At 30.1% G+C, this 26,640-nt stretch overlaps 1 protein-coding gene across 2 annotated transcripts in view; it reads left to right on the plus strand.

The window, feature by feature from the left end:
• Window positions 1–26,640, plus strand: part of LOC145283508 (uncharacterized) — a 204,787-nt gene that overhangs the window by 85,536 nt on the left and 92,611 nt on the right. For both annotated transcript variants that reach the window (XM_080132342.1, XM_080132343.1), the window contains exons 8-11: window positions 10,777–10,847; window positions 13,367–13,444; window positions 15,379–15,622; window positions 21,938–21,997. In XM_080132342.1, coding sequence (XP_079988468.1) covers window positions 10,777–10,847; window positions 13,367–13,444; window positions 15,379–15,622; window positions 21,938–21,997 — 453 coding nt within the window. The remainder of the gene's footprint in view (window positions 1–10,776; window positions 10,848–13,366; window positions 13,445–15,378; window positions 15,623–21,937; window positions 21,998–26,640) is intronic.

The following is a 26,640-nucleotide window of genomic DNA, read 5'->3' on the forward strand; positions in this document are numbered from 1 at the left end:
CGAACTTAGAAGAGTGATGAGAAACCTGGATACACCAACTCCTAACATCACACTCTGTGGGGATTTTAATTTACCACATGCTACCTGGCCCACAGGTGCACCGGGACCTGGTGCACCGCCAGATGAACGGTTGATGCTGCAGCAACTGAAAAGTCTAACTGATGAATTCTTTCTTAGCCAGTATATCAACTTGCCCACTCACGGAGGAGGTAATACCCTAGACCTGGTGTTTACCAATAATGATTCCTTGCTGCACAGTTATATCAGTACGCCGACAATATTGTCAGATCATTTCATGGTGACCTGCAGCTCAAGTATTGAATGCCAGCGGCCGGGTACCGAGTGCAATAACGTATCTAAACCAGGCAACCTGGGATCTCTAAATTTCTTCAACGACACCATCAAATGGGACAACATTCGAGCTCGGTTATCGGAAGTAGACTGGGCAAATGAGCTTTCACACCTTGAACCGGATGAAATGTTGAATCGTATTGGAAATCTTTGTTACGAGACCACACGAGAACTTGTTCCTTATAAGAAAAAATTCATAAACGTTCCGGTCAGTAAACTCATACCGAGGGATCGGAAGAACCTCATGCGTAAAAGAAGTAGAAAAATGCAACAGTTGCAAAAGTCCAAATCGCATAAAAAAACAACGCGAATTCTTAGCGAATTAGTTAAAATTGAAAAGAAACTGGTTAGTTCTCTTCAAAAATCACGCGAAAATGATGAGTACAAAGCTGTTGGTGCTATAAAGCGCAACCGTAAATATTTCTACAATTATGTCAAGAAATTCTCAAGTATTAAGTCAGCGATAGGTCCTTTCATTAATCATGCCGGGTAATTAACCGCTAATAGTGCTGAAATGACCAGTTTACTTGCTGATCAATACGAATCGGATTTCAGTAAGCCCATTAGAACAATACCGTCAAAACCTGAACCTGAACCAGATGACGACACTAAACCAATGCTTACTGATGTTACGTTTACACAAAGAGACCTGACCGACGCGATAGATGAACTCAGAGCCAACTCTGCGGCAGGTCCCGACCGTTTCCCAGCGCTACTCCTTAAGGAATGTAAAAAGCAGCTGGCTAAGCCACTATTCATATTTTGGAGGGCATCACTGGACAAAGGGATAGTCCCAGCCGACTCTAAGCGCGCTAACATTATCCCAATATACAAAGGTGACGGTCGATCTCTCCCCAAGCAATATCGACCAGTGGCACTAACATCCCACATTACAAAAGTATTCGAAAAGGTCCTTCGAAAGTACTTGGTGGAATTCCTCAACAACCACAGTCTGTTCAATCCAGGGCAGCATGGATTCAGAACCGGAAGATCCTGCTTAAGTCAGCTTCTAATCCATCATGATAGGATCATTAATACTCTAGACAATGAATGTAATGTCGACGTGATATACCTAGACTTTGCAAAAGCGTTCGACAAAGTGGACTTTGCAGTAACCATCGAAAAGCTCCAACATCTTGGAATTGGAGGTAAATTGATCCTATGGATTAAATCATTCCTAACAGATCGCTACCAGACAGTTGTAGTAAATGGCTCTGCATCTCCCCCGACCAAAGTGCTATCTGGCGTTCCCCAAGATTTAGTACTTGGTCCGCTGCTGTTCCTCGTACTAATCAGCGACATAGACGAAAAAGTCAAATCGTCTTTCGTCTCAAGTTTTGCCGACGACACTAGGATTGGCAGGAAAATAAAAGATTCTTCTGATGTACAGACTCTCCAAGATGATCTAGACGCTATCTACCAATGGGAGGATGACAACAATATGCAGTTTAACTCCGGGAAATTCGAGTGTATCAAATACGGTAGAAGGAAGGACCTGAGAGAAGCATCTAAGTACTCGACCCAAGACGGGAAGCTAATTAAAACCAAAGATACTGTGCGCGATCTGGGAGTAACGTTGGATTCTGATGGTACATTCACCTCCCAGATCGACAAAGTTTGTTCAACTGCACGGAGCCTTTCCAGTTGGATTCTACGCACTTTCAAAACGAGACAAAAAAACCTAATGCTGACACTCTGGAAGTCGCTGGTGTTGCCGCACATTGATTACTGTTGTCAGCTGTGGACTCCGGACAGAAAAGGTCATATTCAAGCATTAGAGGCCATCCAGAAGTCGTTTCTAAGAAAGATAACTGATTATAGTCAATTGAATTATTGGCAACTGCTGAATACGTTGAATATCAAATCGATTCAACGCAGGCAAGAAATATATTTAATCATCTATACCTGGCGTATGATGGAGAACCAGGTGCCCAACGCTGGTATACAGCCCCATATCTCAAAACGTGGCAGAAGGTGTGTGGTACCACCCCTAACCAGTGCCAGGGACAACTGGATCCGACGGCTCAGGGAATCGAGTTTAAATTCCCGGGGTCCTACGCTCTTCAATTGCCTGCCACGTAACATCAGAGATCACGAACTGCAAAACAGAATCGTTCAAGTCGGCGCTGGATACCTGGCTGAAGTCTGTACCAGACGAACCTCAGATCCCCGGTTATACCGCTATGAGACGCAGTGAATCCAATAGCTTACGCCACATGCTTGTCTGTGTAAAGAGGGACAGCGAAACGGTGCAGCGGTATATTGATTCGACGCCGCCTATACCGTCCCAACTGGAGGCCGCTTGCCGCAGTGACCTTGGAGGGCTCTGACCGCCGAAAGACATCACACAAAAAAAAAAAACTAAAAAATTTATTTGCTAAGAAATTTATTTATTGAGAAATTTATTTACTAAGAAATTTATTAACTAAGATATTTATTTGCTAAGAAATTTATTTACTAAGAAATGTATTTACTAAGGAATTAATTTACTAAGAAATATATTTACTAAGAAATTTATTTACTAAGAAATTTATTTGCTAAGAGATTTATTTACTAAAAAATTTATTTAATAAGGAATTAATTTAGTAAAAAAAATATTTACTAAGAAATTTATTTTCTGAGAAATTTATTTACTAAGAAACTCATTTGCTAAGAATTGTATTTGGTAAGTAACTAATTTCCTAAGGAATTAATTTACAAAGATATTTATTTACTCAGAAATTTATTTACTAAGAAATTTTTTTACTAAGTAATTAATGTACTAAAAATTCATTTACTAAGAAATTTATTGACTGAGAAATTTATTTTCTCAGACATTTATTCACTAAGGAATTAATTTGCTAAAAAAATTATTGACCAAGAAATTTATGTACTATACAATTCATGTACTAAGAAATTTATTTTCCAAGAAATTTAATTACTAAGGAATAAATTTACTAAAAAATTTACTTACTACAAAATTTATTTACTTAGGAATTCATTTACTAAGTAATTAATTTACTAAAATATTAATTCACTAATAAATTTATTTAGTAATTAATTTATTTAATAATAAACTTATTTACTAAGAAATGTATTTACTAAGGAATTAATTTACTAAGAAATTTATTTACCAAGACATTTATTTACTAAGAAATTTTTTTACTAAGAAATTTATTTACTTAGAAATGTATTTACTAAGAAATTTATTTACCAAGAAATTTATTTACTAAGAAATTTATTTATTTAGAAATGTATTTACTAAGAAATTTATTTACCAAGAAATTTATTTACTAAGAAATTTATTTAATAAGGATTTTATTTACTAATACATTTATTTACTGAGAAATTTTTTGCTAAGAAATTTATTTACTAAGAAATTTATTTACTAAGAAATTTATTTACTAAGAAATTTATTTAGTAAGAAATCTATTTACTAAGGAATTAATTTACTAAAAAAATTATTTGCTATGAAAGTTTATTTACTAAGAAATTTATTTATTCAGAAATTTATTTACTAAGAAATTTTTTTGCTACGAACGTTTTTTCTTAGAAATTTATTTACTAAGACATTTTTTTACGAAGGAAATAATTTACTGAAAAATGTATTTACTAAGACATTTATGTATTAAGAAATTTATTTACAAAAACATTTATTTGCTAAGAAATTTATTTATTCAGAAATTCATACTAAGAAATTTTTTTACTAAGATATTTATTTACTATGAAATTTATTTACTAAGGAATTAATTTACTAAAAAAATTATTTACTAAGAAATTTATTTACCCAGAAATTTATTTACTAAGGAATTTATTTGCTTACAAATTTATTAGCTAAGGAATTTATTTACTAAGACATTTATTTACTAAGAAATGTATTTACTAAGAAATTTATTTACTAAGAAACTTATTTGCTAAGAATTTTTTTTGCTAAGAAATTTATATCTTAAGAGATTAATTTACAAAGAAATTTATTTACTCAGAAATTTATTTACTAAGAGATTTATGTACTAAGTAATTAATATACTAAAAATTTATTTACTAAGAAATTTATTTACTAAGAAATTTATTTACTCAGAAATTTATATACTAAGGAATTAATTTACTAAGAAATTTCTTTACTCAGAAATTTATGTGCTAATTTAAATCTTTTTAAAAGCAGATAAAACCAGAAACTTTTATAAAATAGATAAGCAAGAATATAACAAACTAATCACAGAAAACATTACATTAAACTACAAAAAAATAGACACAAACGAATTCCCTCCCAGGTGCCCGTTTCCTTGACTATACTAACATGCAGAAGTTCACATGAATTGTAAGCAGACATCTCGCTGCTCAATTCCCTACGAGGTACAGTGCCACTTGGACATAACAGGGCTACTATTTGTAGTAGCCCTGTTATGTCCAAGTGGCACTGTACCTCATTCAGGGTAAAATAATAGTAAAAAAATAAAAAATAGATATAATAAATAATGAAAGTAAACAAATTACCGATAAACTAAAAATTAGCGATAAAATTGGTAAATTGAAACCTAGAGAGGCATACATTCTGCTCAAAGACCACAGATGGGACTTTAATAATAATCCCAGCACCCGCCTGATAAACCCAACTAAACCAGAAAAAGGTAGAATTATCAAAACTATACTTTCTAGAGTAAACAAAAAAATCAAACAAGACCTAGAACTAAACCAATGGGCAAATACCACCGAAGCAATCACCTGGTTTAAAAATATAGAAAACAAAGATAAATGTACGTTCATACAGTTTGACATCATTGACTTTTATCCCTCGATATCCGAAGAACTTTTTAACATTGCCCTAGTATTTGCAGAGGCATACACTGATATATCCTCGGAAGAAATCAACATAATTAAAGAATGTAGAAAATCAGTTCTAATAAATAACAATAACCAATGGATAAAAACTAAAATGAAAAATTCGTTTGATTTGGCGATGGGTGCCAGAGATTCTGCAGAGGCATCAGATCTTGTAGGATTATTCATTCTATATACCCTCACAAGCATATTCGATACTACGGATATCGACCTATATAGAGATGACGGACTAGCTATAATAAAAAAAAAAAACTCCAACAAAGTCAAGGGAGAAAACTTTAAGAAAATCATACACAAAGAAATGAAAAAATTAGGCCTAAAAGCAGACGTATCAGCTAACATAAGAATAACGAACTTCCTGGACGTCACGTTAAACTTAGATAAAAACACATATGAACCATACTTAAAAGATAACGCTACTCCAATTTGCGTAAACCATAAGTCCAATCACCCACCATCAATTATAAAACACATTCCCAATTCGATCGTAAGTAGACTCAGTAATAACTCAAGCGATGAAAATGCATTTAACAGATCATCCAATATTTACGAAACAGCCCTAAAAAAATAGTGGATACAAAAATATCGATATCAAATATAAGCAACAAAACACCAACAACTATAATAAAATCAAAAATAGAAGAAAAAGAACTATAATTTGGTATACGGCCCCATACAATCAAATGTTAAAAACAAAACTTGGCAAGAAATTTCTAAACCTTATTAAAAAACACTTTCCCGCAACCAACCCCTTACACAAAATCTTCAATAAAAACACCTTGAAGTTATCTTACAGTTATTGCGAAAATTTAGAGATGATAATTAAAGCACATAATAACAAAATACTAAATAAAAACAATGTAAACAACAACAAAATAAACAATAAAAAAAGTAGACACCATAACAAAAATAAAACCAACAATAGCAGAAATAATAATAATAATAATAATAATAATAATAATAATAATAATAATAATAATAATAATAACAACAAACCAACCCCGGACAAGAACAACCATACCATAAATAAAAATACTAATAACGAACAAGATAAATGCAACTGTAGACACCGCACATTTTGCCCAGTTCAAAATAAATGTCTAACAAAAAGCGTAGTTTATCAAGCAACAATATTTGCGAAAGAAAACCCGAATAACAAGAAATATTACGTAGGCATGACTTCCTTAGATTTAAAAACCCGATACTATGACCACAAAAGTACATTAAAAAATAAAAAAAAAAACACCGTATAAAAACAACACTAGCGAATAAATACTGGGAACTCAAAGAAAGCGGACATTCGTCGGTAGTCGAATGGAAAATAATAAGACAAGCTACCACGTGCAGATATTTAGACGACCCATGCAAATTATGCCTCCATGAAAAATTTGCTATCCTGTACTTTAAAGAACCCCAAAATCTATTAAACTGTAGACGAGAAATAGCAAACAACTGTGTTCACAAAATAAAACTTACTCTAGGATAGTGATACAAAATAGCTTTAAAACTAACAAAAACAATAGAAAACAGACAAATAAATAAATTAAATAAACATGAATATACATAAACGACCACACACACACACACACACACACACACACACACACACACACACACACACACACACACACACACACACATATATATATATGAACAAATGATTAATAAAGCATGTTAAAAGACATCTTGAAAAAGAGTTAAAAATATATTTAATTTAAAAAAAGGAAGCCCAAGATAAGCGGATAGTCCTTAATCCACGGAGTTTCGAAGAAATACTCTCCTTCTCATCATGTTTATATATATATATATATATATATATATATATATATATATATATATATATATATGCATGTGTGCATGTATGTGTGTATACATATGTATATTTATAAAAAAAAAGGAGCAGAAATGAGGAAAATTCGTCTGCCTTAAATCACTAACCTAGTTCTAAAACAGATCCTTTGTTCGATAAAATGCATGCCCATTGGCTGATAGGAAGGGGCACGGTGGATACTAGAAAGCTGATTGGCTAACTAAAATCCTCAACATATATAAAAACGAGAAACAACCACATAATTCGCGCATAAGCCTGACGAATCCTATAGTGGATGAAACGTCGAATATTCAATGTAGCTTAATCGCCATATATATTTTATAAATTACGATATATATATATATATATATATATATATATATATATATATATATATATATATACTTCTTTTTAGATTTTTTTCCATGTAGTTATGAAATTTTTTTTGGTACCTTTCTGATTAGAAAATTTCCAAACTGTATGGTGTTTAGTTCATACTTTGGTTGCTAAACCATTGCTTATAAAATATCACTTTTGTTAATTTAGCTCAATAAAACTATTTTCAATTGAAACCAAGTTTTTACTGTAAAAAAGCACTTGTACATTTATAGAAATTTATAGTACATTTATAGAAATTTATAGTACACTTATAGAAATCACCCTAGACAAGATTTAAAACTGCTCAAGGCAAAAAGCCAACAAAAACGATAGATGGTTTTAGAAAAGCTATGGTACGTGTATTAAAAAATAAGGTTATACATAGGAGGGAAACAGTCAGCTCAACAAACCTGCGGTTCTTGCAAAAAGCTACTTGTATTATAATTAGGTATTAGAACACGAATTGATGGAGACCTCTAGAAAAACGAGTCAACAAAATAACTGGACAACTATGAACAATTTTGTACAATGGGGAAAGAAGTGGCTGGTTACTTTTAATGCATATAAAACCAAGCCTCTTTCTTTGCATCATAAACGTTCTTATCCCCATCTGGCATCAATTGAAATGAATGGTTCTCGTCTTGGGGAGGCTCCATCTTTTGACAAGCTTCTGAGCTTGACCTTTACTCTTGATCTAAAATGGAATACGTACATCAAATTCCTTGCCAAGGTCACTGGGAAAATGATGGGATCATTCTATGGATCCAGTAGATATCTACCTGCTAATGCAATTCTCTACCTATATAAGAGTCGGGTACGTCCACAGATGGAGTATTGCTATTACATCTGGGCAGGAGCTGCTAGGAAGACCTTATTCTGCCTTGACAGAGTTCAGAATAGACTTCGTAGCCTGGCGGAGGATACTCTTTTCCCTTTCCTGCAACCTCTTTCTCACAGAAGAGACGTTGCAAGCCTGTCTCTGTTTTATCGTTATTTTCGTGGCAATTGTTAGTCTGAGATTTGTTCTTTAGTCCCTCCTCGCCAAACATTCATCAGAAACACTCGTTTGGCTGTAAACACTATCAATAATTTCCCCCACTCTTTATCCGTGCTTAAACCTAAACGTAAATTCCACGAACAAAGCTTCTTTCTTAGAAATGCACACCTGTGGAACTCTCTTCCGTTTGCCTGCTTTCCAGGCGACTACAATATGGTCGTTTTCAAGTCCAATGTAAACAAGTTCTTGATGAGCCGTTCCCCTTAAGTACCAATTTACCAAATTTACACTTCTAACGATTGCTATGACCACTGTACACTCTTTAACCCTTATCCTCGAGTGGCATCTGGGCTTTGATAATGGTGATTCCTTTGTAAAAAAAAGAGCACATGCTATAATTGTATTTGCAATAAAGACTGAGACTAGCAACACCACGTTTATGAGAGAAAAGTTTCAGAGAAAAAGAAAGGATGAGGATAATCAAATTACAGATACATTTCTGCATTCCTTATAAAAAAACCTTCAACTAGGACAGAGATTATCAAGCCTAAATATGATCACAGTTCTCCATACATAGTTGAATAATAGATTTATAGACGAAGAGTATAATCCCGGGTGTGAGACGGTGGTTATGTTACGTAGAGGGATATCAAAAGTTTATATTACATAGCTGGGTGGAAATCTGGAAGAAGTTTCATAACTTTATTCGTCCGGAGGTCATTTCTCTTCAACCGCTGGATGTTGTGATGATGTAATACATACAAGCACAATAGACTCTACCAACGAGAACCTTTAAATGCGTGATTCCAGATTGTCTCAGTGTTATTCAGAAGTGTGCGAATGTGTTTCTACATACATATTTTCGCCCAGCCTTGCTTCCAAGGTTTCATATGGATGTACGTCTGCACAGTTTGGCGACAACTCCTAGACTCTTGTAAAATTGTCACTGAGATGGATATATTTGTAAATGACACAACGCTCTATAACAGACACAAGGAGAAAACTAATGAATACATATCTAAAAATAAGTGAAACTTTAGAGAAAAACCTCCAGTCTGTAGTGAAATGGGAACATAAATAGATGGTAACATTCAATCCTGCCAAGACTAAGCTTTTTTCTTTTTAGTAATTACAAGAGACCTTCTCAACCACCGATAGCCATGGTTAAGATATACTATCTGAAAGCTCTTAGTTAAAACTCATCGGCTTAACGTTCCAGAAGAAACAGGAATTGAAACAAATACATCGAGGGCATTGACAAATACACTGAAAACGGCTGCGAGGAAAGTTGGCTTTCTCTAGAGTAGGTAAGGGTTACTTACGTTGGAGAGTATCCAGTATTTCTACAGAGTCACCATCCGCCAATGTATGAAGTATTGTTACTACATTTGAGCTGGCGCATCTGCTACTAGTCTTTCTCCCCTGAAAAAGGTTAAACAAAGAGTCACCACCCAATTATGTTTACCTCTGTCAACCAAATTCTAAATCCCTGTGCCTCTTTTACAAGTATTCTAATGGAATGTGATCCGACGAACCTTAAATCCTAGTACTCCTTCACAGTAAGTAGATGCTCCCGAAAAACCCGACAAGCAGCAAAATTCCATCTCTACAAAGTAGAGATCCTTACATGCTGAAAAGCTTTTTACTCTTATAGATCTTCTCTCAAATTACTAGACTTAGAAATCCTTTGCAGGTCCCTGCTTCCTTGACTGTATTGGCATACAAAAGTTCAATTGTAATTTAAACAGACATTTTGTTGTTCAACTCCCTACATAGTATCTCTGCAAATTATGCCCCAAATACTAGTCCCCTACATCCAAGTGGCACTGGGCTTGTTTGAGGTGAAATAGCATTACAAAATACTGATCGCAAGTATCATTGGAAAACCGGTTTCAAAATCTGGTGGACGGTTTCCTTTCATCTGCCTTATTACATCTTTCTTACAGATGAGACGCTGCTCTATTTTTATGTCAAATGCTTTCTCAATTGTAAAACGGTCGCAACAAGAACTCATCAAGTTGCAGCCACTATCAGGAATTTTCCTTACTCTCTATCTGTGTCCAAAATAAAAAAAAATCTGTTAGTAAAGCGTCGTTCCGAGGACTGCCCGTCTGTGAAATACAATATCACCGCGCTGCTTCCCAATTGACTGCAACATGGTCATTTTTCAAGTACGATGTAAATAAGCTCTTGTGGAACCATCCTCTTAAATAATAACATTCTACTCAATTTCCACCCATACAAATTATCACTGAACTGCCTAACCTTTATACTGTGGTTATCTTTGAGTCTACTCCTAGTAAAAACATAATTTAAAAAGTGTGTGTGATTGTTTTTTTTTTAAATTACGCCATTTTACTGCATAAAATATAAGAAGCAAATAATAAATAGATTTTATATGGTTCTTATTTTTATGTTGCAGAAGGGAAACTACACTGAAATGTTACTTGTGACACCAACTGTATATACTGGCAGTTATCAGTACGCTTTCCAGTAAGTACCTTCAATAAAAAAAATATATATATACATCTTACACGTAGAATTATTTATCTACAAGTTTTCTATAATCAACCAATTCATGGATTGGATTTTTTCATTTGGTTCTATTTGGATTAATTTTTCCCTTTACTATTTAAAAAAATTAAAAATTTCCAAATTTATAAAAATCAAATAATACTTTAATTTTTATTTTACTCGTTATTTTCTATGAAAAAAGGCAAATGTTTTGAAACTCCACAGAATAAACAAAAACATCATTTAATATTGATATTTATGTAGCTATAATATCGAGCAGCCCTTTATCAAGATAGAATCTAATACACACGCACATGCACGCACACACACACACATACATAATATTCAGAAAGTGTGAGAGAATATATAATTATTTCCACAGCCGAACCAACGTCGGAGCCCACAAGAGATAAGAAAGCCAACAAACCGGAAGTCCAAGACCCGAGTTTCGCCCTCATTTGGGCTCATCAGTTAGACACATCCGGACTTGAAATGTATTTAAAACCCGAGCCTCTTGCATGCGAGCACTCTACTAACTGAGCAAACACGTTACACACAAAAGAATGTCTATTAACTCACACAGATATAGCAACCCGCGGCAATTTCTGATCAAGTTTTATATTTTAATATTTAATCCTGATCTATCTTTCATTTAAATTATAAATAGAGGAAAAGGGCAGAATGCTTTTACCCTCACTGTTAGTATTCCTAATATTACTATTCATAACAATTGTTTGTTAAAATGACTATGAATGAACATAAATGCATTGTGGCGGATTTAATTTTATAATTAAATTTTTAACACTTTACGGCACAGAATTAAAGACTCCTATATAAACTTATTGCGAACAAACATCCTAATTAATATTCTTAATTTTTATATTTCTATAATTTAAAAGTTTTTAATAAAATAAAACAAACCTCGTATTTCATTTTTATTGGTTTATGGCGGGGATGCAGACTCCACAATATGATTATGCCTTGAAAATTTATTTTTAAAAGTCAAGAGTAAAAAAATAACTCATTATTTTCCCATTTATATCGAAATGAATGATTTGTTAACGAATAAACCGAAACGCAGCGTGGCGGATTTAATTTCGGAATTGAATAATTTTTAAAAACTCAATTTGAAAACTAGATTCCAAACACAGCTCTAAAATTTTTATTTCAATTAAAGTAATCCAGTATAATAATTTGTAAATCATGTGCAAGTATATATATATATATATATATATATATATATATATATATATATATATATATATATATATATATATATATATATATACTTGCACATGATTTACATGTGCAAGTATATATATATATATACATACATATATATATATATATATACTTGCACATGATTTACAAATTATTATTTATTTACTGTTACTGGATTACTTTAATTGAAATAAAAATTTTAGAGCTGTGTTTGAAATCTAGTTTTCAAATTGAGTTTTTAAAAATTATTCATATATATATATGCCTCGGCAGTAGAGTGAAACGCATATCTTTTTTTTCTTTTATTATTATTAGTGGAATTTACAAAGGAAAAAACTTTGTAAACATTTTTGTAAATTATTCCATGGATTTCTGCCTTTGGATTATTTTGGGCCATCTTCCAATTACGGGATTTCCTTGGATTTTACTTGTGCAAATGGAAATTCAATTAACTTTCTTGAAGTTATATATTTGGATTTTACCGTCACTGGATTATTTATCTTCCGCCAGACTATCCATTCACGTGTAATCACCTTTTTCTTCACCATATTTCCTCTGCTTGACTTTTTTGCTATCAAGTAAGATCTTTGACTTACTTGTTGCTTCATCAAATACTTTTGCATGCAAAATCTGATCCCGAATTTTGCTAATTCCTACCCTCTGATGAGAAGGAAAGTATTTCTTCGAAACTCCGTGAATTAAGGACTATCCACTTATCAAGTGTTTCCTTTTCAGATTAAATATGTTTTTAACTCATTTCAAAGTGTTTTTAACATGTTTTATTAACTGTTTGCTCATATATATATATATATATATATATATATATATATATATATATATGCAAACACACAAAATTATGTTTTCACATAATTTTATTAACAGTCAATGCGTAATATTAATTACACGAATAATCTAACATATAAAGAACGGTTGTCTGTGTGTATCTGTGTTTGTATATCCAGTCGTCCTTTGAGCTATTTCTAATGTAATCTATTGTGTAAAGTAGAGGTGAACGACTTATATTATTATTACTTTAAATACATTAAAAAAGAGATAGTAATGGGCTTAAAAGGGAGTGAAAATAGATGTGAAAGAACGCGGTAGGGGGAAGTGACCAATTGTGAGAGGTAAAAAGGTAGGTGCTTTAATATAAATATGCTACACTGTATCAAACCGCTATATTTTTATAGCCCACATATAGTTCTGCTAATATAAATAGAAATGTGAAATTAATCAAATCGATTCTCAAACACCTTGTAATTTTGATATCTTTTCAGGCAACATAAAGAAACTGACACGAGTATCGTGAATGTGCTGATTATGGATCGTACAAAAGTTGACAGAGAAATTATTTAGTGAGTATATTTTACATCTGCTGAAGGTTAAGGTTTTAGTTGTGTTCGTTAATATATTTGTTTATTTATGTGTATGTGTATAAAATTTTATTTTGAGATCCAGCATGATCAACTCACTACTACCAATTGATTTCAAATGTGTATTTATATACGCAAGTATAAATCATGTAGAATATCTGCATGAATACAATTACACGTAATAGTTAATTAAAGATGATCACCTCATAAGAAAACCGAAAAAGAACTAATAGGGAATTAATTAAAATAAATGTTTAAAAGAATATGCAAATTAGCTAAATCTTTTGCAGATAAATGCAATTCCCCGATCCATATATAACAAAGTTGCATTTTCTTTTTAAATAAACAGTAAAAGGTTTTTAATATAAATATCAATACACAAAACTCCAAATTCATATATATATATATATATATATATAGAGAGAGAGAGAGAGAGAGAGAGAGAGAACTTCCACTTCCTCTGGCCTGTCGTCAGCAAACTTAGTTGAAATATCGCAAAATGAAACTGAAAATGTGAAGTCCACACTTCTGGAGATAAATTTGATTTTATTTATTGCAAGATGAATTGTGAAATGTCACATTTTAATTCGTTCAAGGTCGAAAATTTTACGGAATTTGGATTTTTAATTCTTTCAAATTTAATGCATATATCTAATTATCTTTGATAAAAGTAAACATCTCGCAAAATTACAGACTGGTCAGATAAATAGTTTTCGAGTTATCAGTGTTTCTATGGCGTAACCTCTGGTTATAATCCACAAAATATGGAGAAGTGAAGCCCAAATAGGATTTTTAACCCATTAGAAAGAGATAGGCAGTATCACGATTGACTAATGTTCTTGCTCATGTTGAGTTCTTGCTCATGTTGAGTTCTTGCTCATGTTGAGTCCATTAATTTGAGACGAATTATAAACGTTAGATATTCGTAATGTTTCGATTAATTTTCTTGATACCGTTTAATTCTACTGCAATGACATAACATGGTGACGACGCGGCTTAACTGTATGTAGTAGTAGCACTAAAATTCACACAGGCGATTATTATTATTATTATTAGTAGTAGTAGAAGTAGTAGTAGTATTAGTAGTAGTAGTACTGTTGTGTCATACAGACGGTGATAGGGCACTATTTTATATTTTGAAATATTATGAATTATGCAGACATGATAGAAAAATAGTTAAAAAAATAACCGAGGATTCTTCATTTTTGAGATGAGAATTAATAATTTGTGTTAATTGCATCATTTGTACTATTGTAACCGAAGATGAGAACAATAACTTGAATAAGGCAAATAATCCAAACGAATGGGAAATACTTCCCCGTAAGTCACGGTTGCAAAAGACGTCGCTTTCAGAAAGAATTTATTTTTGTTTATTTAGAACTCACCTCTTATCAACACACAAAACCCAATGGAAGATAAGAATCAATTACATTTCAAATGATACGATGAACAACACCATGAGAGGATTGAAAACGATAGTGCAATGGAGAGAAGTTACCAAAGAGGATAATTCAACAAGTATTTGTAAATACGAGAAGACGAATATGTTGTAGTTAGTAATACTTTGTGCTACAGATGGTGTATTCTTGCATACAAACTTTCTTTATGGAAATTACGTATTCTTATAAAGTACAAAGAGTTAGAGCGAGGATATTTTATTTTGCTGTGGTGGTAGCTAGACGAGTGTTTTGCTATAAATATTTTACTAGCCATGCACCTACCATAAAACACAATGATAGAGTAGAAAGAAACTAGCAACGTTGCTTTTGTGGGAAAAAATAGATTATCCTCCACTAGATAGCGAAGTCGGTAAACCTACTTGAGCGTCATATATATATATATATATATATATATACAAACACACAGGTTTAGATAAAAAAAAAACATGCTCATTCTTTTTCTTTTTTTCCTTGCAGCCGTAACCTATCATCCACTGAAAAGCTTGAAAATGACATGGAAAAATCCTGGCGGGAAGGTTCGGCGGAAATAATCCTTTCTCTGTTGCGAAAAATGGAAAACGAACGCCACATCTCAAAGGAATCGGCCCGTAAGACCGCCGAGAATTTTCGATTGGAAATAGCAGAAATGGAAAAACGACTGGCAGAATCTTATCAGGCAAAATTAACTGAGCTGAAGAAGACGATTAGTGTAAGAAACCAGGTGAGAAAACACGTCGCCATTTGTAAAATTGCTACAGGAGATTAGCTGTCATTTTTATCATATATCTCTTCGATGCTTATTTGTTTACGTTTCTGCTTATTTACTTATATCCCTTCTTATCTATTTACATATCTAATTGATAAAACTCACTATGTCTGTCTGTCTGTCTCCATATTTTCAAACCATATCTTCTCCGAAACTAAAAGTCGTAGAGCAACACTAGTGGCCTCAAATGATTGGGGGGTTTATGGACCATTATTTTATGGGTCTTCAGCCGGTTTAAAAGAGATCGAAATATAAAAATCATTATAAATTTTGTACATTTATTTTAGTTTCTTTTTAATCAGTTCATATGCGTGTCACGTTGGTACAGTAGTAACGTCACCAGCCTTGTATGCTATAGTTTGCTTTCGGTTTCGATTCTAGCTGATGGCATCCAAATATTATTTTTGTTTTTTTACTTTTGAAATCATGACTATAATAATATACACTGAAACTGTTAAACTAACTGTCACATAACTATAATAATATACACTGAAACTGTTAAACTAACTGTCACATGACTATAATAATATACACTGAAACTGTTAAACTAACTGTCACGTGACACTGAAATTAACATGAAACAGTAATCATACACCAAGGAAGATTTATAGAGAGTAAAATCTTTTTGTAAATGAATAACGTTTTAAAATATATGAGAAATTATTCTTACATTACTAAAGATAAATCTCTTCATTTCTGTATCATTGTTTTGGCAATGTAGTAAGACTTAAACAATGATCCTAAAGTAAGTCATCTGATGTGATTCACGACTCTTTCAGTTTTGTATATGTAAATTGCGTTGCATTTCTATAGTAACATCGGAAGACCAATGGCCATAACATTAATAAAAATGGGTCCTGTTTGAAAAGAGACCATAAAAAGTAAAGAAACGCTCAATTAGAAAATAAGACTAAAAAACTAATACAATGGGCCCAGTAGGAACACACAACACTCATAAAATGCTCCTAGTTATATAAGACTGTCGGAATTCTGTTGTGAAGATAAGGATCTCAGTATTAACTTGAAATATATTAAAAATCATAACTAATGTAGAATGACTAATTATTATTAAATTTGTTAACTTGAAATATACTAAGAATAATAACTAATGAACAATGACTAGTTAGTATTAAATTTGTAAACTTGAAATATACTAAGAATAATAACTTATGCACAATGACTAGTTAGTATTAAATTTGTTAACTTGAAATATACTAAGAATAATAACTAATGTACAATGACTAGTTAGTATTATATTTGTTAACTTGAAATATTCTAAGAATAATAACTAATGTAGAATGCCTAGTTAGTATAACATTTGTTAAATTGAAATATACTAAGAATAATAACTAATGTACAATGACTAGTTAGTATTAAATTTGTTAACTTGAAATATACTGAGAATAATAACTAATGCACAATGACTAGTTAGTATTACATTTTCTAACTTGTAATATACTAAGAATAATAACTAATGTACAATGACTAGTTAGTATTACATTTGTTAAATTGAGATATACTAAGAATAATAATTAATTTACAATGACTAGTTAGTATTAAATTTTTTAACTTGAAATATACTAAGAATAATAACTAATGTACAATGACTAGTTATTATCAAATTTGTTAACTTTAAATATACTGAGAATAATAACTAATGTACAATGACTAGTTAGTATTAAATTTGTTAACTTGAAATATACTAAGAATAATAACTAATGTAGAATAACTAGTTAGTATTAAATTTGTTAACTTGAAATATACTAAGAATAATAACTAATGTACAATGACTAGTTAGTATTAAATTTGTTAACTTGAAATATACTAAGAACAATAACTAATGTACAATGACAAGTTTGTATTAAATTTGTTAACTTGAAATATACTAAGAATAATAACTAATGAACAATGGCTAGTTATTATTAAATTTGTTAACTTGAAATATACTAAGAATACTAACCAATGTACAATGACTAGTTAGTATTAAATTTGTTAACTTGAAATATACTAAGAATAATAACTAATGTACTTACTTGACTGAACCCAAGTATAAATATACACATTTATGAAAAACACTGACAGAAGTAATGCAAACGACTAACATAACATAACAGGACGAATACAAATGTTCATAAACTACTGTGGTGGAATCTCTATCTTAAATAGAACAGGGATATCCCGTCAACTTTGGAATGCGCAGAGTATGAGGAATATAAGTGTCTGCAGCGGAACTAAACAATTGAATTAAAATAATAATAATAATAATAATAATAATAATAATAATAATAATAATAATAATAATAATAGTAATAGAAAGAACAAAAGAAACACAGAATGGCTTACTTGAGTATTCGGAACTGGCAGTACAATTTATAGTCTCTGTCACGAGTTCAATATTCAAGTTTACCAGTTGAATAAGGTGTATATATCGAATGATCTTAACAGTTAGGCGGTTTTAGTCTCTTTTTATTTTTTACCTTTTTAATAGTGTAGTGTTGTGATGCAAAGTGAAGGAAGAGACTACTAATTTGTGACCAACTCCTTACGTACACCTCTGCGTCCCAGGAGAAGTAACTCTCTACTGTGTCTTTAGAAACTAGAGTACTTCAAAGTTATTCCCTTACAATTATAATAACAATACAACTATAATAACAATACAACTATAATAACAATACAATTATAATAACAATACAATTATAATAACAATACAATTATAATAACAATACAACTATAATAACAATACAACTATAATAACAATACAATTATAATAACAATACAATTATAATAACAATACAACTATAATAACAATACAATTATAATAGCAATACAATTATAATAACAATACAACTATAATAACAATACAACTATAATAACAATACAATTATAATAACAATACAACTATAATAACAATACAATTATAATAACAATACAATTATAATAACAATACAACTATAATAACAATACAACTATAATAACAATACAATTATAATAACAATACAATTATAATAACAATACAATTATAATAACAATACAACTATAATAACAATACAATTATAATAACAATACAATTATAATAACAATACAATTATAATAACAATACAACTATAATAACAATACAATTATAATAACAATACAATTATAATAACAATACAATTATAATAACAATACATCTGTTAGATTATACCGCGGTGACACTGAGTTACCTTGTTGATAGTCGATTTAGGAAAATTGATTAAAAGTTAAAATGTTAGATAAGGAACATTATTATTTGTCGGTTTTATGCAGAATTAGTTTGTGTACAAATAATTTTTTTTTATTATAGGTTTTTAGAATTCAGAACTGGTCCTCGAGAACAATAAACAAAACATCCAGAAATGTCACTTTGACGGATTGAATGTGAAAAATACTCAAATAGGTTTTAAATAATAAATCTGATTAGAGAAAAAGTGATTAAAATCAAATGTTAAAAGATATGAGTTGAATAACGTAATAGCAATCTAGTAGTTAGTTGGTCAGAGACAGTTGAAGCGTTGGAGACAGGGTCAGCTAGCGAACGGGACCTATGGCTCTGTACGCGGTGAGACGCAGTATCTGAGACGCGCGTAATCTTGCTATGAAAAAACATAGTAAAAAAAAGTTGTCTGAAAATACAACCCCAGACATTATTTTATTTAATTATTTGTGGTCTATTATCCCCATCTTTTAGTAACGCCGTAAGACAACAACTAGAAGATTAGGATAATAGTCTACAAATAATTAAATAAACTAAGTTATACAAATTACTCATCTCAAAAAGAATTTCAAATTAATTCAATAACTCGAGGTTTGTTGGTCATTCCTTGGGATAGATATTCATTTCGGCTTTTGGCAGATATGACAATCAAGACCCACAAATGAACGAAGGTATGTTTTCTTTATTGGCAAAATGAATAACCATCCAGAACTGTGTCCCGTCCCCTTTTGTGTTATCCGCATCGTAAATATCGTGCAACACATACACATGCACAAGGAATTATAAAGACTAGACGACACAAGAAACTCATTATATACCCACGTACATCGTATACACTCCTTATATATATATATATATATATATATATATATATATATATATATATATATATATATATATATATAGAGAGAGAGAGAGAGAGAGAGAGAGAGAGAGAGATACTTCGCTATGTAACCTACCGTTAACCTGCCGCTACTTAACATACATTTGATATGGTACAGTGATCAACAGTTCCCCAAAACGGAACGTAACATATAGTTAATGCCGTGGTTCCCTCGAAGGGAGTACAACGTAACACGTATATATATATATATATATATATATATATATATATATATATATATATATATACATATATATACATATATATATGTGTGTGTGTGTATATGTGTGTATATATATATATATATATATATATATATATATATATAGTAAGTTATAAAATATATATGGCAATTAAGCTACACAGAATAATCCGCGTTTCATCCACGCTAAGATTCATCAGGCTTATGCGGAATATTTTGTGTAGCTTAATTGCCACATATATTTTATAACTTACTACCTAGCTCTATCTACGTATTGGGCACTTTTGAAGTAAATACTTAAAGCTTACGCATAAATTTATACTTTCATATGTTAATTTATGTGATTAAATGAAGTAGTCATATATATATATATATATATATATATATATATATATATATATATATATAACTACTCAATTTACTCACATAAAATTAATATACGAAAGTATAGATTTATGCGTAAACTTTAAGTATTTACTTCAAAAGTGCTCAATACGTAGGTAGAGATAGTTAGGTAGTTATAAAATGTATATGGCGATTAAGCTACACTGAATATTCCTAGAGTGGATGAAACGCGGAATATTCAGTGTAGCTTAATCGCCATATACATTTTATAACTTACTATATATATATATATATATATATATATATATATATATATATATATTGCCACGCATATTGTTATAGAATGGCAATATAACAATGTATATGATAATTTTTTTTTGTGATATACGGCATACTTATGCTAACACACCGGCTCCCGTCGTTATATCACCGAAGTTAATTTAGTGCCTTACTTCCCTTGAAAGGAGTACGACATAACACATCTTGTTTTATAACAATTTTATAACACTAGTAAAGATGCATTTTGTTATACAAAAAATGCCGCAACACTAATAAAAGAGAAAGAAATGCGTCTAGTCACAAATAAAGATGTGCCCAGTAAGAAAAATATCCTACAACACTAATAAGGATGCATATAATTAATTCAACATGTCGTAAAAATAAATGTACGTCCTATTAGATAAGAGTAGGACAGTAAAAAAATTTGTAACAAAGCCGCTGATGCTAAGTTAGCATATGCAAATGACCGAGCTAAGTTAGCATATGCAAATGACCGTGCTTAGTTAGCATATGCAAATGAACGAGCTAAGTTAGCATATGCAAATGACCGAGCTTAGTTAGCATATGCAAATGACCGAGCTAAGTTATCATATGCAAATGACCTAGCAAGTGTTTGCTGAATCCTCACAGCAGAGGTTAATAGGACACACGTGTTCGAATAAGTGTTCGGAGCATTCGGAATGTTCAGAGAAGCACGTATTCGAGACGCGTTTGAGAGAGGAGTGAGTGGGAAATTTGTTCCAAACACGAGAGAGTGAGAAAGGTGTTCAAGACATAAGTATTCGGAGAAGTGGGATTTTAGACGTATTTGAGGTTCGAGGCGCGTGGGTGGCGTCAGAGCAGACAGAGACGGAAAGTCACACGCGACAGGAAAAGGAGAAATGAACTGTTTAAATATTTATGAAAAAAAATGCGTTTTTATAAATATCATATATAAAGGCTTTTGTTTTTAAAAAAAGTGAGTCGAATTTTTTTTTCTTTTCTCCCGTTCCTTGCGACGGAGTCTACAACATGTTGGATCTCTTAAAAGGTGTACGAGATTACAAGTTTGGTTAAGCTAGAAAAAGAAAGCAACAGCGCTAAAACGGTTTAAAAAACAAGGCAATATTATTAATACATATTAATTATGTTAGAAAAATATTATAACGCAAATATAAGATGTGTCCAGTTAGTAAAAGTGATAATAACATTAATAAAGAGAATATTAATAAACGGATGATTTTTCATTAAATTTTAATAGAATGTGTTTAGAATGAATGTATCCATTCCACGTTATCATATTTTTATTGTTTAATATCAGATTAAATCAAACTATTTTTTCCTTAACAGAAAGGCATTGCAGAGTTTAAAGCGAAAAGTGAGAAAATAATAAGAGAAGCAAAGGAAAATGTAAGTAACACAAGCGTCCTTTATATTATACAATCTCTTCAAATTGAGAGGATGACAAGTTATCTGCCCTTTTTATGACAGAGTCGAGTAGAAAATCACGTGGGGGTCAAGAGATGGTAAATTGATTTTCGTTTCTATTTTGTTTTCTCTCTGTTTTATTCGCTGAGATTTAAAGCGTGTTTGCTGCCCCAACGTGTTTGTTTTAAATGTGTTTGCCAAGGACGATGTCTAGAGCGTTTCAAGTGGGTCCTTTCGGTTAGGTTGCGGTCTAAATGCTGTCGAGTTCCATACGTGGATGCGCGTATAACAGCAGCAGCTGTATGCAAATAACTGAGCCGTGTGTGAAGTGACGTCACAGCAAGGAATAAGGAAAGAAAATAAAAGTGAGTGAGTGAGAGAGAGAGACGTGTTACATACGTGGCCTGTGACTGATAGAGAAAGACGTGTCCTATACATGACCGGACAAAAATAGAGTATCACGTGTTCGACAAAACAGAGTCGTGTTAAGCATATTGTAGTACGAGAAGACTTTTAAACAAGAGACCAGGCGTTATTCTGGAAGTACTTGTAAATAAAGGTCTGTTGTCTTGACTGGAAATAAAGTTAATCGAATTATTCCCTTGTCTTTGTTTCCTTGCAACTGTCTGTATAGAATGTATGGGTCCCTAGAGTTGCCATGTAACAACTACGTTACGCTGTCCTTTGTAAGTGAACCTGCCAGTAACCGAGATTCCAGACGGCACAACTTTGACACTAACACGTTACTACTACAATGAAGGAAGGGTTGAAATTTAATCCGGAGGGAGGGGGCGTCTGATGCTTACGTTGAACATGATATACATTTTTTTTACTTATCTACAAATACAAAAAGGTAAATAATTTAGTAGCAGTTACGCTTATATTTGTAGGAAAAAAATATCAAACATTAGCAAACCCCAAGCAAATGTTTTATATACTCAGATTTTACTAACCTTTTATATTTTAACAAGCAAATGTTTTATATACTCAGATTTTACTAATCTTTTATATTTGAACAAGCAAATGTTTTATATACTCAGATTTTACGAATCTTTAATATTTGAAAACGCAAATGTTTTATATACTCAGATTTTACGAATCTTTTATATGTGAACAAGCACATGTTTTATATACTCAGATTTTACTAATCTTTTATATTTGAACAAGCAAATGTTTTATATACTCAGATTTTACTAATCTTTTATATTTAAACAAGCAAATGTTTTATATACTCAGATTTTACTAATCTTTTATATTTTAACAAGCAAATGTTTTATATACTCAGATTTTACTAATCTTTTATATTTAAACAAGCAAATGTTTTATATACTCAGATTTTACTAATCTTTTATATTTTAACAAGCAAATGTTTTATATACTCATATTTTACGAATCTTTTATATTTGAACAAGCAAATGTTTTATATACTAAGACTTTACGAATCTTTTATATTTAAACAAGCAAATGTTTTATATACTCAGATTTTACTAATCTTTTATATTTGAACAAGCAAATATTTTATATACTCAGATTTTACTAATCTTTCATATTTTAACAAGCAAATGTTTTATATACTCAGATTTTACTAACCTTTTATATTTGAACAAGCAAATGTTTTATATACTCAGATTTTACTAATCTTTTATAGTTGAACAAGCAAATGTTTTATATACTCAGATTTTACTAATCTTTTATATTTTAACAAGCAAATGTTTTATATAATCAGATTTTACTAATCTTTTATATTTGAACAAGCAAATGTTTTATATACTCAGATTTTACTAATCTTTTATAGTTGAACAAGCAAATGTTTTATATACTCAGATTTTACTAATCTTTTATATTTGAACAAGCAAATGTTTTATATACTCAGATTTTACTGATCTTTTATAGTTGAACAAGCAAATGTTTTATATACTCAGATTTTACTAATGTTTTATATTTGAACAAGCAAATGTTTTATATACTCAGATTTTACTAACCTTTTATATTTGAACAAGCAAATTTTTTATATACTCAGATTTTACTGATCTTTTATAGTTGAACAAGCAAATGTTTTATATACTCAGATTTTACTAATCTTTTATATTTGAACAAGCAAATATTTTATATACTCAGATTTTACTAACCTTTTATATTTGAACAAGCAAATGTTTTATATACTCAGATTTTACTAATCTTTTATATTTTAACAAGCAAATGTTTTATATACTCAGATTTTACTAATCTTTTATATTTGAACAAGCAAATATTTTATATACTCAGATTTTACTAATCTTTTATATTTGAACAAGCAAATGTTTTATATACTCAGATTTTACTAATCTTTTATATTTGAACAAGCAAATATTTTATATACTCAGATTTTACTAATCTTTTATATTTGAACAAGCAAATATTTTATATACTCAGATTTTACTAACCTTTTATATTTGAACAAGCAAATGTTTTATATACTCAGATTTTACTAATCTTTTATATTTTAACAAGCAAATGTTTTATATACTCAGATTTTACTAACCTTTTATATTTTAACAAGCAAATGTTTTATATACTCAGATTTTACTAATCTTTAATATTTGAACAAGCAAATGTTTTATATACTCAGATTTTACTAACCTTTTATATTTGAACAAGCAAATGTTTTATATACTCAGATTTTACTAATCTTTTATATTTGAACAAGCAAATGTTTTATATACTCAGATTTTACTAATCTTTTATATTTGAACAAGCAAATATTTTATATACTCAGATTTTACTAACCTTTTATATTTGAACAAGCAAATGTTTTATATACTCAGATTTTACTAATCTTTTATATTTGAACAAGCAAATGTTTTATATACTCAGATTTTACTAATCTTTTATATTTGAACAAGCAAATGTTTTATATACTCAGATTTTACTAATCTTTTATATTTTAACAAGCAAATGTTTTATATACTCAGATTTTACTAATCTTTTATATTTGAACAAGCAAATGTTTTATATACTCAGATTTTACTAACCTTTTATATTTTAACAAGCAAATGTTTTATATACTCAGATTTTACTAATCTTTAATATTTGAACAAGCAAATGTTTTATATACTCAGATTTTACTAACCTTTTATATTTGAACAAGCAAATGTTTTATATACTCAGATTTTACTAACCTTTTATATTTGAACAAGCAAATGTTTTATATACTCAGATTTTACTAATCTTTTATATTTTAACAAGCAAATGTTTTATATACTCAGATTTTACTAACCTTTTATATTTTAACAAGCAAATGTTTTATATACTCAGATTTTACTAATCTTTAATATTTGAACAAGCAAATGTTTTATATACTCAGATTTTACTAACCTTTTATATTTGAACAAGCAAATGTTTTATATACTCAGATTTTACTAATCTTTTATATTTTAACAAGCAAATGTTTTATATACTCAGATTTTACTAACCTTTTATATTTTAACAAGCAAATGTTTTATATACTCAGATTTTACTAATCTTTAATATTTGAACAAGCAAATGTTTTATATACTCAGATTTTACTAACCTTTTATATTTGAACAAGCAAATGTTTTATATACTCAGATTTTACTAACCTTTTATATTTGAACAAGCAAATGTTTTATATACTCAGATTTTACTAATCTTTTATATTTTAACAAGCAAATGTTTTATATACTCAGATTTTACTAACCTTTTATATTTTAACAAGCAAATGTTTTATATACTCAGATTTTACTAATCTTTAATATTTGAACAAGCAAATGTTTTATATACTCAGATTTTACTAACCTTTTATATTTGAACAAGCAAATGTTTTATATACTCAGATTTTACTAACCTTTTATATTTTAACAAGCAAATGTTTTATATACTCAGATTTTACTAATCTTTTATATTTTAACAAGCAAATGTTTTATATACTCAGATTTTACTAACCTTTTATATTTTAACAAGCAAATGTTTTATATACTCAGATTTTACTAATCTTTAATATTTGAACAAGCAAATGTTTTATATACTCAGATTTTACTAACCTTTTATATTTGAACAAGCAAATGTTTTATATACTCAGATTTTACTAACCTTTTATATTTGAACAAGCAAATGTTTTATATACTCAGATTTTACTAATCTTTTATATTTGAACAAGCAAATGTTTTATATACTCAGATTTTACTAATCTTTTATATTTGAACAAGCAAATGTTTTATATACTCAGATTTTACTAATCTTTTATATTTGAACAAGCAAATGTTTTATATACTCAGATTTTACTAACCTTTTATATTTGAACAAGCAAATGTTTTATATACTCAGATTTTACTAATCTTTTATATTTTAACAAGCAAATGTTTTATATACTCAGATTTTACTAATCTTTTATATTTGAACAAGCAAATGTTTTATATACTCAGATTTTACTAATCTTTTATATCTTAACAAGCAAATGTTTTATATACTCAGATTTTACTAATCTTTTATATTTTAACAAGCAAATGTTTTATATACTCAGATTTTACTAATCTTTTATATTTGAACAAGCAAATGTTTTATATACTCAGATTTTACTAATCTTTTATATTTTAACAAGCAAATGTTTTATATACTCAGATTTTACT

The sequence above is a fragment of the Euprymna scolopes genome, chromosome 8, assembly GCF_053919585.1.
Source record: "Euprymna scolopes isolate OS-2025 chromosome 8, ASM5391958v1, whole genome shotgun sequence".
Classification (NCBI taxonomy): domain Eukaryota; kingdom Metazoa; phylum Mollusca; class Cephalopoda; order Sepiida; family Sepiolidae; genus Euprymna; species Euprymna scolopes.